Source organism: Bos taurus, chromosome 16 (assembly GCF_002263795.3).
Source record: "Bos taurus isolate L1 Dominette 01449 registration number 42190680 breed Hereford chromosome 16, ARS-UCD2.0, whole genome shotgun sequence".
Classification (NCBI taxonomy): Eukaryota; Metazoa; Chordata; class Mammalia; order Artiodactyla; family Bovidae; genus Bos; species Bos taurus.
Genome location: NC_037343.1, coordinates 38,711,576 through 38,725,969, shown reverse-complemented (window position 1 = coordinate 38,725,969; position 14,394 = coordinate 38,711,576). Strand labels below are relative to the sequence as shown.

The 14,394-nt window shown below is 38.1% G+C and overlaps 1 protein-coding gene across 1 annotated transcript in view; it reads right to left on the bottom strand.

The window, feature by feature from the left end:
* Positions 1-799: 799 nt before the first annotated feature.
* The window catches only part of LOC517828 (putative dimethylaniline monooxygenase [N-oxide-forming] 6), a 29,837-nt gene continuing 16,242 nt past the window's right edge, over positions 800-14,394 (bottom strand). The window contains exons 6-8 of the mRNA XM_005216926.5: positions 6,866-7,221; positions 3,414-3,486; positions 800-1,708 (exon numbers count right to left, since the gene is read on the bottom strand). Coding sequence (XP_005216983.1) covers positions 1,366-1,708; positions 3,414-3,486; positions 6,866-7,221 — 772 coding nt within the window. The 3' untranslated portion in view covers positions 800-1,365. The remainder of the gene's footprint in view (positions 1,709-3,413; positions 3,487-6,865; positions 7,222-14,394) is intronic.

Sequence of the window (14,394 nt, the reverse complement as noted above, 5' to 3'; positions counted from 1 at the left end):
TTTAAAACTTTTCCCACAAAGAACTTCAGATTAAAGATGGCTTCACTACTAATTCCATTAAACATTTAAGAAAACAATAATGCCAATTATATACAACTCTGCCAGACAAAGAGGACAGAATATTCTTCAATTTGTTCTATAAGTCCATCATTACATGGATACCAAAACCAGACAAAAATATTATGAGAAATTAAAGACAGATTAATATCCCTAACAGACAAAAGTATAAAAATTCTTATCAGATGTTAACAAATATAATCCTATTGCATATAAAATGGATAATATTTATCATGACCAAGTTGGGTTTTATTTCAGGAATGCAAGATTGGTTTAACAGACAGTGGAATTCACCATATTTATAAACTAAAACAAACAAAAAAAAAAACAAAAAAGAGACCGTCTCAATTGATGCAGAAAAAAGCAGTTGAAAAAGACAAAATCCATTCTTGATGAAAATTGTCTGAAAACTAGGAAGAAAAGGAATGTTCTTCAATTTAATGAAGGACATTTATGAAAAATCTATAGGTAGATCATGTTTAATGGTAAGAGACTGAATGTTTTATTCCTAAGATCAAGAACAAGGCAAGGATGTCTGATCTCCCCACTTTTATCCATAATACTGGAGTTTCTAGTCAGTGCAATAATGCAGAGAAAGAAATAAAAGACATTTAATTTTAAATGAGAGAAGTAAAATATCTTTAATTTTATTTATTTATTTTTACTTTACAATATTGTATTGGTTTTGCCATACATTTACATGAAATCTTTATTTTTAGACAACATGATTATTTATGTAGAGTATATAGGTCTATATAAAGTTCCTAGAACAAATGAGTGCATTTCTATATATTAGCAATAAACAATAAGAAATTTAAAAAATTAAACTATAATATTCAAAAATGCTTAATACTCAGGATAAACATGACATAAAATGGGCACAGTGCTAAAAACTACAAGAGGGAGAAATTAAAGATCTAAATGGAGAGATATACAGTGTCATGGGTTATAAGACTCAACATTTTTTGTGATGTAAATTCTCCCCATGACCAAACACACTTTAAAAAGCTTATTAAACTTTATTCAGCCAACAAATCTGGGCTCACTCCCATATACCCTCCCATCTTTTTCTGTATCTTAAGCATGTCAAAACTTGCCAATTCAGTATGTGAAAATCTATTTAAAGTATAGATTCTCATCATAAAGAGAGTTATTATTTTGCATTTTATTTAGACTTTAGTCAGATTGGCTAGGATTTATTCTTACATCTGCAAGAAGGGAAACAACAGCTATAAAATTTAATATATGTGTATACATATCTGCAATTAAACTTCTAGGCTGAATTCTGAGACCCAAATAAATTTCTTATCAATAAAATTCAAGTAAAACAGCCAGAAGAAGCACTGGGAATAAAAGAATTTTAAGCAAATTGTAAAAAGGTTGGGGTCTTTTAGCTTCACCGACCGCTCTTGTCCTGGTTGGCTTTAATGTCCTGTCCCATTGGGTCAGGATGGCATTTCTGGCCCCATCCCACTTCCCTGGTCCCATCAGTCGAAACTGGTATGGGCTACAAGGACCAAAGAACACCTCCAGGGCCAGCTGGGGATCAGTCAGGAAGAGCCATGGTATGTTAGGTTTGGCCCCTATGAAGGAGCCCAGTTCGTCCATGTATGTGATGTAATCTGTCTGCAAAGTCTGGCTCTGGCCAAACCTGAGGAAACAAAATAACACATTGCAGTGAGTGCCACATTTGTAAACAGAGGCACAAATTTCATTTTTTTTACTTTCAGAAAAGTAGCATTTTAGTCAGCAACTCCAGTGATACCCCATGACTCCTCTCTTTTCTCACAACATAGAATGCATCATATGTTCTTTGACTTAAATTACCTGTTTTTGTTTTTTCCTCTCCTTTCTAACCTCTGTTCAACTATGATGTCATTTTTGGTTTTTGCCTCTAGCCATGAAGCCGAGAGTGAACTGACCCTAGGGTCTCAAGGTGACTGATTAACTTAGTCTTTGATACATGATATTCTTTATATGACACTTGCGTAAGATCTTCTCCAGAGTTAGTTTTTTATATTGTTGTGTTTTAATTGGTGATAGACAGGGAGGCCTGGCCTGCTGCAATTCATGGGGTCACAAAGGGTCAGACATGACTGAGCGACTGAACTGAACTGAACTGAAATTGGGTTTATGAATAGTTTTAATATTTGCTGCAATTTATAAATTGTTTCATGCATTTAGCTGGAATGTGATCTCATTTGCCTTTAGAAACTCTTAAGAATAAGATTGACATTGAGGCCTCTCTTTCCCCTCCTCTTTATTCTTATTGGCTTCAGTCATAAAGGGTGGTAAGCAGAGTAGAGTAAGCTGCATGAACTGTTAGCACATAGGAGTGCTCATTTCACAGAGCTGTCCTGTGAACTGGAGGAGGTGCAGGGGAGGTTTTTTTTGGCTGATCTTTTTATTTTTTAAAAAATTATTTATTAATTTTAATTAGAGGATAATTACAATATTGTGATGGTTTTCTGTATGAAAGGCTAATTACAATATTGTGATGGTTTTCTGTATGAAACAGGGAAGGTTTTGTTGAGTCTGAGTATACCCATGTCTTCTCTTCTTTAGGCCCTTAGCCAATGACTTTCTTGGGCCTTTAATGAATGGCATGTTAGAGACTTTAAAGTAGAAATACTTCCTATATGGTCACTTATTCATCTATATGTGATCCATTACCTAATTATTTTTAATAGATTTTTACATTTAATTTGAAAAGGACTGACTTTTATAGGAGTGATTAACACAAAAAAGAGTACATTTATACATCTGATGTTGAGTCACTTAACTTCCTACAAATCCCATTTATGGTTACTTGAAAACTCATGATTGGATGAATCAGAAGCGACTATTCTATTAGTAGAAAATATTAGGGCAGGTGAACTCTATTTAATTCTGTATTTGGTTTTCTTGTTACAGCATTGCCACCGGTCACTTTCCAGTTAGCTAATTAGTGATAGACCTGTGGCTGATGGGAAATAAGCTCTTGGGAAAACAGTCATTTCTCAACCTCAGCACTATTGACACTTTGAGATGGATAATTCTTTGTATAGGTGGACTGTTCTCTGCATCCCTGGTTTCTACCCATTAGCATGACCTCTTCACTTGCAATAACCAGAAATGTCTCCAGATTCTGCCAAATGTCCCCTGTGGGGCAAAATCACCCCTGTTTGAGAACCTGTGTGCTAGAGTTATAGAAGAGAAATATAATGATTATTATTTGCCCATCTAATACTGCTTGATTATAGCAAATGTTTCAATAATGTAAACTGACTAATGACAAGGTTATAGAATCTATTAATGTTTCCCTACATATAAAGGCAAATTTTAAGATTTGTTCATTAGCGAGTACCATCTCTTACCATTTGAGTTTCTTCCCCATTTTCTCCTCAATGTCATCCATCATTTCATTTGTAGTTGGCAAGGTACATGAATCTAAAAAAGAAATGAAGTCAGAGATATTGAAAAAGAAAAAGAAATCAGAAATATGCAATTACACATGATGAATTTCATTCAGTGTTTATGAACTATATCCCTAAAAGATTTTCTATCAAGAGGAACTATCTTTAGTGTGCTTAGCAGAATAACAATTCACAGAAACAAAGATTTGAGAAGCCAATGAACTTGCTCTGGGAATTGCAAAACTGGCTTTCTGTGAGATAGTGACCGTGGAGAAGTTTGTAGCTTCAAGTGACTCAGTCTTATACTTCTGATGACATAATGAAGGGCCTAATCCTCAACATGCCTCATGCATATAATAGCTTACCAGTGTCTTCATATTTTTTTCTGCATCCTCTTACTAAGAATTATCTCAAGAGATAGTCTGGTAAAGTAATTCAATCTAAGGTCCATGGCAATTCAATTGGGACAATGGAAGGAAATCTGGATTTTCCAGCATCAGCCTGGAGGATATTTTAAGGGATGACAGAAAATTTTTAGTTTTTTGTAAATTTCACATTAATGGAGGCCTCTTCCAATTGCTAACTATAGCTAATTTGCCTCTGTAATAATGGCAGGGGATATTATGACATTCTCATGAATACTCCCCAATCATTGTTCATATCTCGCCTCAGCCTGCTGGTACCCTGTGGTCAGATATTTGCTATGCCCCTATGAGAAAGTAAGGGACCAGAATTCTGGTCATTTTGCTCAATGTATCTTAAGTGCCAAGACAGAGCCTTGCACACAGCAGGTGTTCAGTGAATATTTGTTGAATGAATAAATGATGCCCTTAGTTTTATGTAAATTTCTTGGATATATGAACTGTATCTGATATTCCCATAAGAGTGTTGTGCCTTTCAAGAGAAAAAAACAATAGGATCACTTACAAAAGATTTCATGATGGGTTTTTGAAAGTAATCATCCTTCATGGTACATTTGAAATAGAAACTTGATTACCCACAACATGTTAAGAAAACATATACATATGCTCTATGATTGTAACTTTTTCTTTATTACCTATAGTCTAAATTTCTATGGACAGTATGTTAGGTAAGGTACAACTATATTGGCCAAGGTTCTTGAATCCTTGAATAAAAGCATACTTTAACAGTGGCGATCAACATGATTCAGTTCAGTTCAGTTCAGTTGCTCAGTCATGTCCAACTCTGTGACTCCATGAACCGCAGGACACCAGGCCTCCCTGTCCATCACCAACTCCCGGAGTTTACTCAAACTCATCTCCATAGGGTCGGTGATGCCATCCAACCACCTCATCCTCTGTTGTCCCCTTCTCCTCCTGCCTTCAATCTTTCCCAGCATCAGGGTCTTTTCAAATGAGTCAGCTCTTTGCATCAGGTGGCCAAAGTATTAGAGTTTCAGCTTTAACATCAGTCCTTCTGGCTTTCAATTCTTCACCATTGAGGATAATGTTTGCTGTGGGTTTGTCATATATAGCTTTTATTATGTTGGGGTATGTTCCTTCTATTCCTGCTTTCTGGAGAGTTTTTATCATAAATGGATGTTGAATTTTATCAAAGGCTTTCTCTGCATCTATTGAGATAATCATGTTGATGTATGGCAAAACCAACACAATATTGTAAAGTAAAAAAAAAAAAAAAAAAAATAACATCAGTCCTTCCAATGAATACTCAGGACTGATCTCCTTTTGGATGGACTGGTTGGATCTCCCTGCAGTCCAAGGGACTCTCAAGAGTCTTCTCCAACACCACAGTTCAAAGTGTCAATTCTTCGGCACTCAGCTTTCTTTATGCTCCAACTCTCCCATCCATACATGACTACTGGAAAAACCATAGCCTAGACGAGATGGACCTTTGTTGGCAAAGTAATATCTCTGATTTTTAATATGCTGTCTAGATTGGTAATAACTTTACTTCCAAGGAGTAAGTGTCTTTTAATTTCATGGCTACAGTCACCATCTGCAGTGATTTTGGAGCCCCCCAAAATGAAGTCAGCCACTGTTTCCACTGTTTCCCCATCTATTTCCCATGAAGTGATGGGACCAGATGCCATGATTTTAGTTTTCTGGAGTAAATTAAATCAACATTTGAGACATTGTTTTTCTCTGTGTAACCCTTATATTCTTTTTAAAAAAAATTTATTATTATTATTATTATTTTTTACAATATTGTATTGGTTTTGCCATACATCAACATGCATCCACCACGGGTGTACACGTGTTCCCCATCCTGAACCCCCCTCCCACCTCCCTCTCCATACTATCCCTCTGGGTCATCCCAGTGCACCAGCCCCAAGCTTCCTGTATCCTGCATCGAACCTGGACTGGCGATTCATTTCTTATATGATATTATACATGTTTTAATGCCATTCTCCCAAATCATCCCCCCCCCTCCCTCTCCCACAGAGTCCAAAAGACTGTTCTATACATCTGTGTCTCTTTTGCTGTCTTGCATACAGGGTTGTCATTACCATCTTTCTAAATTCCATATATATGTGTTAGTATACTGTATTGGTGTTTTTCTTTCTGGCTTACTTCACTCTGTATAATAGGCTCCAGTTTGATCCACCTCATTAGAACTGATTCAAATGTATTCTTTTTAATGGCTGAGTAATACTCCATTGTGTATATGTACCACAGCTTTCTTATCCATTCATCTGCTGATGGACATCTAGGTTGCTTCCATGTCCTGGCTATTATAAATAGTGCTGCGATGAACATTGGGATACACCCTTGTATTCTTAATTTGTCCACATAAACATACTCGTTGCCCCTGAAGCCCACAGGATCCAGGTGGAGGAAGGGGGAGAAGATTATCAACAGAATATAGGAGTGGCCTGACACTGTTATTTTGACAGCATTGACACCAATAATGTCTCCAGCATGCCCTGACACCCACCAGGGCCCTTTCAATCTTTGCAGGGTAACTTGACATTGCAGTGACCCACTGCTGTCCTTTTGCTTTTATAGGCTTTCAAAGTCCTATCAATCCCCCAATGAGAAGTTTAAGCTCTCTGACATAGCTTGTAAGGCCCTCCATGCTCTGGTTCCTTCCTTACTTTCTTTCTTGCTACTCTCTACCTCTGCTTTGTATTTTGTTACACTAAAATGCTTCTCATTCCTCACACAGTCCATGCTGTCTCTTACCTTTATACCTTTTCTCAGACTGTTCTATTTTTAGACAGTAACTCACATCCCAATTATCCTCACCACAACACCCTAAACCTTTCCCTGTTGTAGCATTCCCCCTACCCTGTTTTAAGCTCTGTGAGGTCAAGGCTCATGTCTGTCTTATTGCCTTTATATCCCTAGCGCCTATCACAGAGCTTGGCATGCAGTATGTCCTTAGTAAATATTTGTTGACTAAATGAATGAAAGACAGAATGGCTCACTTACTTGCAAATACTTTAACAGCCCAGCGGGCCTGCAGGTCAGCCGTGGGAATGGTAGCACCAAGGGACTGGACAAGGCCAATCACAGCCAAGGTTGGCTTTTCCAAGAATGGGGGGAAGATGCCTTTGTACAAGGTGACCTCATTATTTCTGCTTTTGATGATGGAGTCCTCAAGGAAGGGGTAGGCATAACCGTAGCCTGTTGCAAAGATGACATAGTCAATGGCCTCAAACACTGTCCCATCCTCAAACATGGCTGAAGTCTCTGTAAACTCCTTCACACTGGGTTTGATGGTTATAGTGCCACATAGGATGCGGGAGGGGAGCTCATCATTGAACACAGGCTCTTTCCTCAAGGTGCTGTGGAGAAACAAGAGAAAGAGGCCCATGCTATAAAGTACCTCATTTCCAAGAAATATCTGCAACAGTCCATAGCACTGAAACCAAATTTAAACAGTTGAACATCAGCATGAACACATAGAGGGCAACTAAACTCTCTTCTTTTGGAAAAGTTCTTTCCTGTAGATATTAATAGTCCTTAAGAACATCTGTTTGACATACAGATGGCCAACAGCCTCATGAAAAGATGTTCAACATTTCTAATTTTTAGAGAAATAATAAACTAAAATGATGTACCAACTCACACCAGTTAGAATGGGAATCATCGAAAAGTCTATAAACAATAATTAGGGATTTCAGATACATACTACTATATAAAATAAGCACAGGGAAATGTATTCAGTATCTTTTATTAACCTGTAATGGAAAAGAATATGAAAAAGAATATATTTTAACTGAATATATCTAAATGTTCTCCATCCCTTAGAAGAAACAGAGTAGCCTTCATAATCAACAAAAGAGTCTGAAATGCAGTAATTGGGTGCAATCTCAAAAACAACAGAATGATCTCTGTTCAGTTCAGTCACTCAGTTGTGCCCAACTCTTTATGACCCCATGGACTGTAGCACACCAGGCCACCCTGTCTATCACCAACTCCCTGAGTTGGTGATGCCATCCAACCATCTCATCTTCTGTCATCCCTTTCTCCTCCTGCCTTCAATCTTTCCCAGCATCAGGGTCTTTCCAGATGAGTCTGTTCTTCGTATCAGGTGGCCAAAGTATTGGAGTTTCAGCTTCAGCATCAGTCCTTCCAATGAACATTCAGGACTAATTTTCTTTAGGATGGACTGGTTGGATCTCTTTGCAGTCTAAGAGACTCTCAAGAGTCTTCTCCAACACCACAGTTCAAAAGCATCAATTCTTCAGCGTTCAGCTTTCTTTATAGTCTAACTCTCACATCGATACATGACTACTGGAAAAACCATAGCTTTGACTAGACCAATCTTTGTCAGTAAAGTAGTGTCTCTGCTTTTTAATATGCTGTCTAGGTTGGTCATAACTCTTCTTCCAAGGAGCAAGGGTCTTTTGATTTCAAGGCTGCAGCCACCATCTGCAGTGATTTTGGAGCCCAAGAAAATAAAGTCTGTCACTCTTTCCATTGCTTCCCCATCTATTTACCATAAAGTGATGGAACCAGATGTCATGATCTTAGTTTTCTGAATGTTGAGTTTTAAGCCAGCCTTTTCACTCTCCTCTTTCACTTTCATCAAGAAGCTCTTTAGTTCTTCTTCACTTTCTGCCATAAGGGTGGTGTCATCTGCATATCTGAGGTTATTGATATTTCTTCCGGCAATCTTGATTCCAGCTTGTGCTTCATCCAGCCCAGTGTTTCTTATGATGTACCCATTTCAAGGTGAAAAAGGACATCTTTTTTGGGTGTTAGTTATAAAAGGTCTTGTAGGTCTTCATAAAACCATTCAGCTTCAGCTTCTGTCTAAAGGACAGAAATGGTATGGACCTAACAGAAGCAGAAGATATTAGGAAGAGGTGGAAAAAATACACAGAAGAACTATACAAAAAAGGTCTTCGTGACCAAGATAACCATGATGGTGTGATCACTCACCTAGAGTCAGACATCCTGGAATTTGAAGTCAAGTGGGCCTTAGGAAACATCACTACAAAGAAAGCTAGTGGAGGCTATGGAACTCCAGTTGTGCTATTTCAAATCCTTAAAGATGATGCTGTGAAAGTGCTGCACTCAATATGACAGAAAATTGGAAAATTCAGCAGTGGCCACAGGACTGGAAAAGGTCAGTTTTTATTTCAATCCCAAAGAAGGGCAATGCCAAAGAATTTTTAAACTACTGCACAATTGCACTCATCTCACATGCTAGCAAAGAAATGCTCAAAATTCTCCAATCCAGGCTTTAACAGTATGTGAATGGAGAACTCTCAGATATTCAAGCTGGATTTAGAAAAGACAGAAACTAGAACTAGAGATCAAATTGCCAAGATCCATTGGGTCATAGAAAAAGCAAGAGAATTTCAGAACATCTACTTCTGCTTTATTGATTATGCCAAAGCCTTTGACCATGTAGATCACAACAAACTGGAAAATTTTTCAAGAGATGGGAATATCATATCACCTTACCTGCCTCCTGAGAAATCTGTATCCAGATCAAAAAACAACAGTTAGAACCAGACATGGGACAACAGACTGCTTCCAAATTGGAAAAGGAGTACATCAAGGCTGTATATTGTCACCCTGCTTATTTAACTTATATGCAGAGTAATCATGCGAGATGCCAAGCTGGATGAAGCACAAGCTGGAATCAAGATTGCCGGGAGAAATATCAATAATCTCAGATATGCAGATGACACCACACATATGGGAGAAAGTGAAGGGAAACTAAGGAGCCTCTTGATGAAAGTGAAAGAGGAGAGTGAAAAAGTTGGCTTAAAACTCAACATTCAGAAAACTAAGTCATGACATCTGGTCCCATCACTTCATGGCAAATAGATGGGGAAACAGTGGAAACAGTGACAGACTTTATTTTCTTGGGCTCCAAAATCATTGCAGATGGTGACTGCAGCCTTGAAATTAAAAGGCCCTTGCTTCTTGGAAGAAAGGTTATGACCAACCTAGACAGCATATTAAAAAGCAAAAACATTGCTCTACTGACAAAGGTTGGTCTAGTCAAAGCTATGGTTTTTCCAGTAGTCATGTATGGATGTGAGTTGGACTATAAAGAAAGCTGAGTGCTGAAGAATTGATGCTTTTGATCTGTGATGCTAGAAAAGACTTGAGAGTCCCTTGGACTGCAAGGAGATCAAACAAGTCCATCCTAAAGGAAATCAGTCCTGACTGTTCATTGGAAGGACTGATGCTGAAGCTGAAACTCCTAGTACTTTGGTCACCTGATGCAAAGAACTGACTCATTGGAAAAGACCCTGATGCTGGGCAAGATTGAAGGCAGTATGAGAAGGGGACAACAGAGGATGAGATGGTTGGATGGCATCACTGATTCAATGGACATGAGTTTGAGAAAGCTCTGGCAATTGGTGATGGACAGGGAAGCCTGGCATGCTGCAGTCTATGGGGTCATAAAGAGTTGGACACAACTGAGCGACTGAACTGACTGAATATGTATATATTTAACAGAATCACTTTGTATACCTGAAATATTGTAAATAAACTATATTTCAATTAAAATGTCTGCAAATATTAAATACTGGAGAGGGTGTAGAGAAAAGGGAACCCTCTTAACGCTGTTTGTGTGAATGTAAATTGATGCAGCCACTATGAAGAACAGTATGTATTTTCCTTCAAAAACTAAAAATAGCACTTCCATATGATTCAGCAGTCCCACTCCTGGGCATATATCTGGAAAAGATAAAAACACTAATTCTAAAAGATACTTGCACCTCAATGTTCATTGTAGCACTGTTTATAATAGCCAAGACATGGAAGCAATCTCAATGTCCATTGACAGATGAATGGATAAAATAGATGTGGTACACACACACACACACAGAGGAATATTACTCAGCCATAAAAAAGAATGAAATAATGCTATTTGCAGTAACATGGATGGACCTAGGGATTATCATACTAAGTGAAATAAGATAAAGGCAAATATCATATGACATCACTTACATGTGGAATCTTTAAAAATGGTACAAATGAACTTTTTCACAAAGCTGATATAAACTCACAGACAGAGAAAGCATCCTTATGGTTACTGAAGGGGAAACAAGGAATGGATAAATTGGGAAATGGGGTTTAACAGATATACAACTACTATGTATAAAATGGCCTTCTCTAGTGCTTCAGATGGTAAAGAATCAGCCTGCAATGCTGGAGGCCCAGGTTTGATCCCTGAGTCAGAAAGATCCCTTGGAGGAGGGCCTGGCAACCCACTCCAGTATTCTTGTCTGGAGAATTCCATGGACAGAGGAGCCTGGCATGCCACGGTCTGTGGGGCCACAAAGAGTTGGACATGACTGAGCAACTTCCACTTTACCTTTTTAATATTCAAAATAGGTAAACAGTAAAGACCTGTGTAGCACAAAGAACTATATTCAGCATCTTATAATAATGTATAGTGGAAAAGAATCTGAAAAAGAATACATATGTGTAACAATCACTTCACTACACCTGAAACATTGTAAATCTACTATACTTAAAAAAATAAAGAATATCTGAGCTGTTTCTTTTGGCTTCTTGAAACTTGAATATTCTCTTCTGGATAACTTAAACTATTTGAAGACTCACCAAATAGATGAGGATAAAACTAATTCCTAGTCACAATAAAGTTGTTAAGAGTGCTGACTGTGGAATCCGGTGGCCCAATTTCATAACCTAGTTCCTTCTCTTACTAGCTGCTACTTCTCTGTATTTGTATTTTGTATTATATGGAAAATAGGGATAGTACAGAAGCTATCTTTTACAGTTGTTTTGAGAGTCAAATGAACAGTTATCTGTAAAGCACTTAAAACAGTGCCTGGCATGTGCAAGCATCATTATTCTAAGCGAACTATTATTATAAATAAGCTCTCATCTTACATGAGGAAATCAGATCTATTGTGGTGAGATGTTTTAATGCCACTCCAGTAGCTCAGACGGTAAAGTGTCCACCTACAGTGCGGGAGACCCGGGTTCAGTCCCTGGGTTGGGAAGATATCCTGGAGAAGGAAATGGCAACCCGCTCCAGTGCCCTTGCCTGGAAAATCTGATGGACACAGAAGCCTGGTAGGCTACAGCCCATGGGGTCGCAAAGAGTCGGACTCCACTTCGGTTTCCTTTCATTAACTGTAGTTGCAAAAAAAAAAAAAAAGTACAACGTTGATACTGCACTTCAGTTGCCAAAATTCTAGGAATGCTGCTTTTTGATGTCATTCTTCATTTTGACTTAAGTTTCCTTCAAGGATTCTGGAGTTTCCTCTAACTATTTCAAAGACTAAGAAACTTTATAAGTCTTAGAATTTGTTTTTATATTCCACACTGTTCTCTACCTCTTTAATTCTGCAAACTGTTCTTTAACCCTATAGGTGGCGATAAATAGGTCACAGCCAAACCTGTTTTTCTCCCCTGTTACCCTCCCTACAAAGGGAGGAGTGAGAAGGTATCATCAACAACTTTTGGTAATTGGAACCCTTCCTGGATGAATGGATTTCCAATTCTGTTTTTATTGTCTGAAGGAAAAAGCCAAAATATGGTTTGCAGTTACTATTACGAGACAAAAAATCTTTACCAGTTCAAGCTCTGAAATTTCTATTACATTAAAAAAATAATTTTAAATGCATGAAATCAACATTTTTCTCGAGGGATATAGCAGTCTGCCAGACAAAGTAAGATAAGTGCTACAGAGTGAGAATTTGCTACTAAACCTTGTATTTAGTACTAAAGTTTGCAATTTGTTCTCACTTTTTAAGCCTGTATTTCTAATCACAGTGAAAAGCTTTTGCTTTTCATGGACCAAAGATGAAATTTCTAAGGAATTCTTTTTTTTTTTTTTCCTTACCCACTTAAATGTTACTTTTTTTTTTTTTTGATATACTGATTCATCTACCTAGATACCTTTTTAATTAGTAGGTATTGGACTCTGTCTTTATAGAGAAGTAAATAGTGATTCATTAATTTGCCAGGTTACATCAGTTCTGTGTCTCTCCCCTGCCTTACATGCTCCATGCCTCCTCACTGTCCTGCAGAAATGTCAACCCTTCCGTGGAGGCATGCACATTCATTTTCAGACTATCTACTTGCTGAGACATGTTGCTTAACACTACTTTGTTAATTGCTCCTCGTATGCCCATTAGTATGAAAAGTATGAAAAGGCAAAATGATAGGATACTCAAAGAGGAACTCCCCAGGTCAGTAGGTGCCCAATATGCTACTGGAGATCAGTGGAGAAATAACTCCAGAAAGAATGAAGGGATGGAGCCAAAGCAAAAACAATACCCAGCTGTGGATGTGACTGGTGATAGAAGCAAGGTCCGATGCTATAAAGAGCAATATTGCATAGGAACCTGGAATATCAGGTCCGTGAATCAAGGCAAATTGGAAGTGGTCAAACAGGAGATGGCAAGAGTGAATGTCGACATTCTAGGAATCAGCGAACTAAAATGGACTGGAATGGGTGAATTTAACTCAGATGCCCATTATATGTACTACTGTGGGCAGGAATCCCTTAGAAGAAATGGAGTAGCCATCATGGTCAACAAAAGAGTCTGAAATGCAGTTCCTGGATGCAATCTCAAAAATGACAGAATGATCTCTGTTCGTTTCCAAGGCAAACCATTCAATATCACAGTAATCCAAATCTATGCCCCAACCAGTAACACTGAAGAAGCTGAAGTTGAACGGTTCTATGAAGACCTACAAGACCTTTCAGAACTAACACCCAAAAAAGATGTCATTTTCATTATAGGAGACTGGAATGCAAAAGTAGGAAGTCAAGAAACACCTGGAGTAACAGGCAAATTTGGCCTTGGAATATGGAATAAAGCAGGGCAAAGTCTAATAGAGTTTTGCCAAGAGAATGCACTGGTCATAGCAAACACCCTCTTCCAACAACAGAAGAGAAGACTCTGCACATGGACATCACCAGATGGTCAACACTGAAATCAGATTGATTATATTCTTTGCAGCCAAAGATGGAGAAGCTCTATCCAGTCAGCAAAAACAAGACCAGGAGCTGACTGTGGCTCAGATCATGAACTCCTTATTGCCAAATTCAGACTGAAATTGAAGAAAGTAGGGAAAACCACTAGACCATTCAGGTATGACCTGAATCAAATCCCTTATGATTATACAGTGGAAATGAGAAGTAGATTTAAGGGACTAGATCTGATAGAGTCCCTGATGAACTATGGATGGGGGTTCATGACATTGTACAGGAGACAGGGATCAAGACCATCCCCATGGAAAAGAAATGCAAAAAAGCAAAATGGCTGTCTGGGGAGGCCTTGCAAATAGCTGTGAAAAGAAGAGAAGAGGAAAAGCAAAGGAGAGAAGGAAAGATATAAGCATCTGAATGCAGAGTTCCAAAGAATAGCAAGAAGAGATAAGAAAGCCTTCCTCAGCAATCAATGCAAAGAAATAGAGGAAAACAACAGAATGGGAAAGACTAGAGATCTCTTCAAGAAAATTAGAGATACCAAGGGAACATTTCATGCAAAGATGGGCTCGAT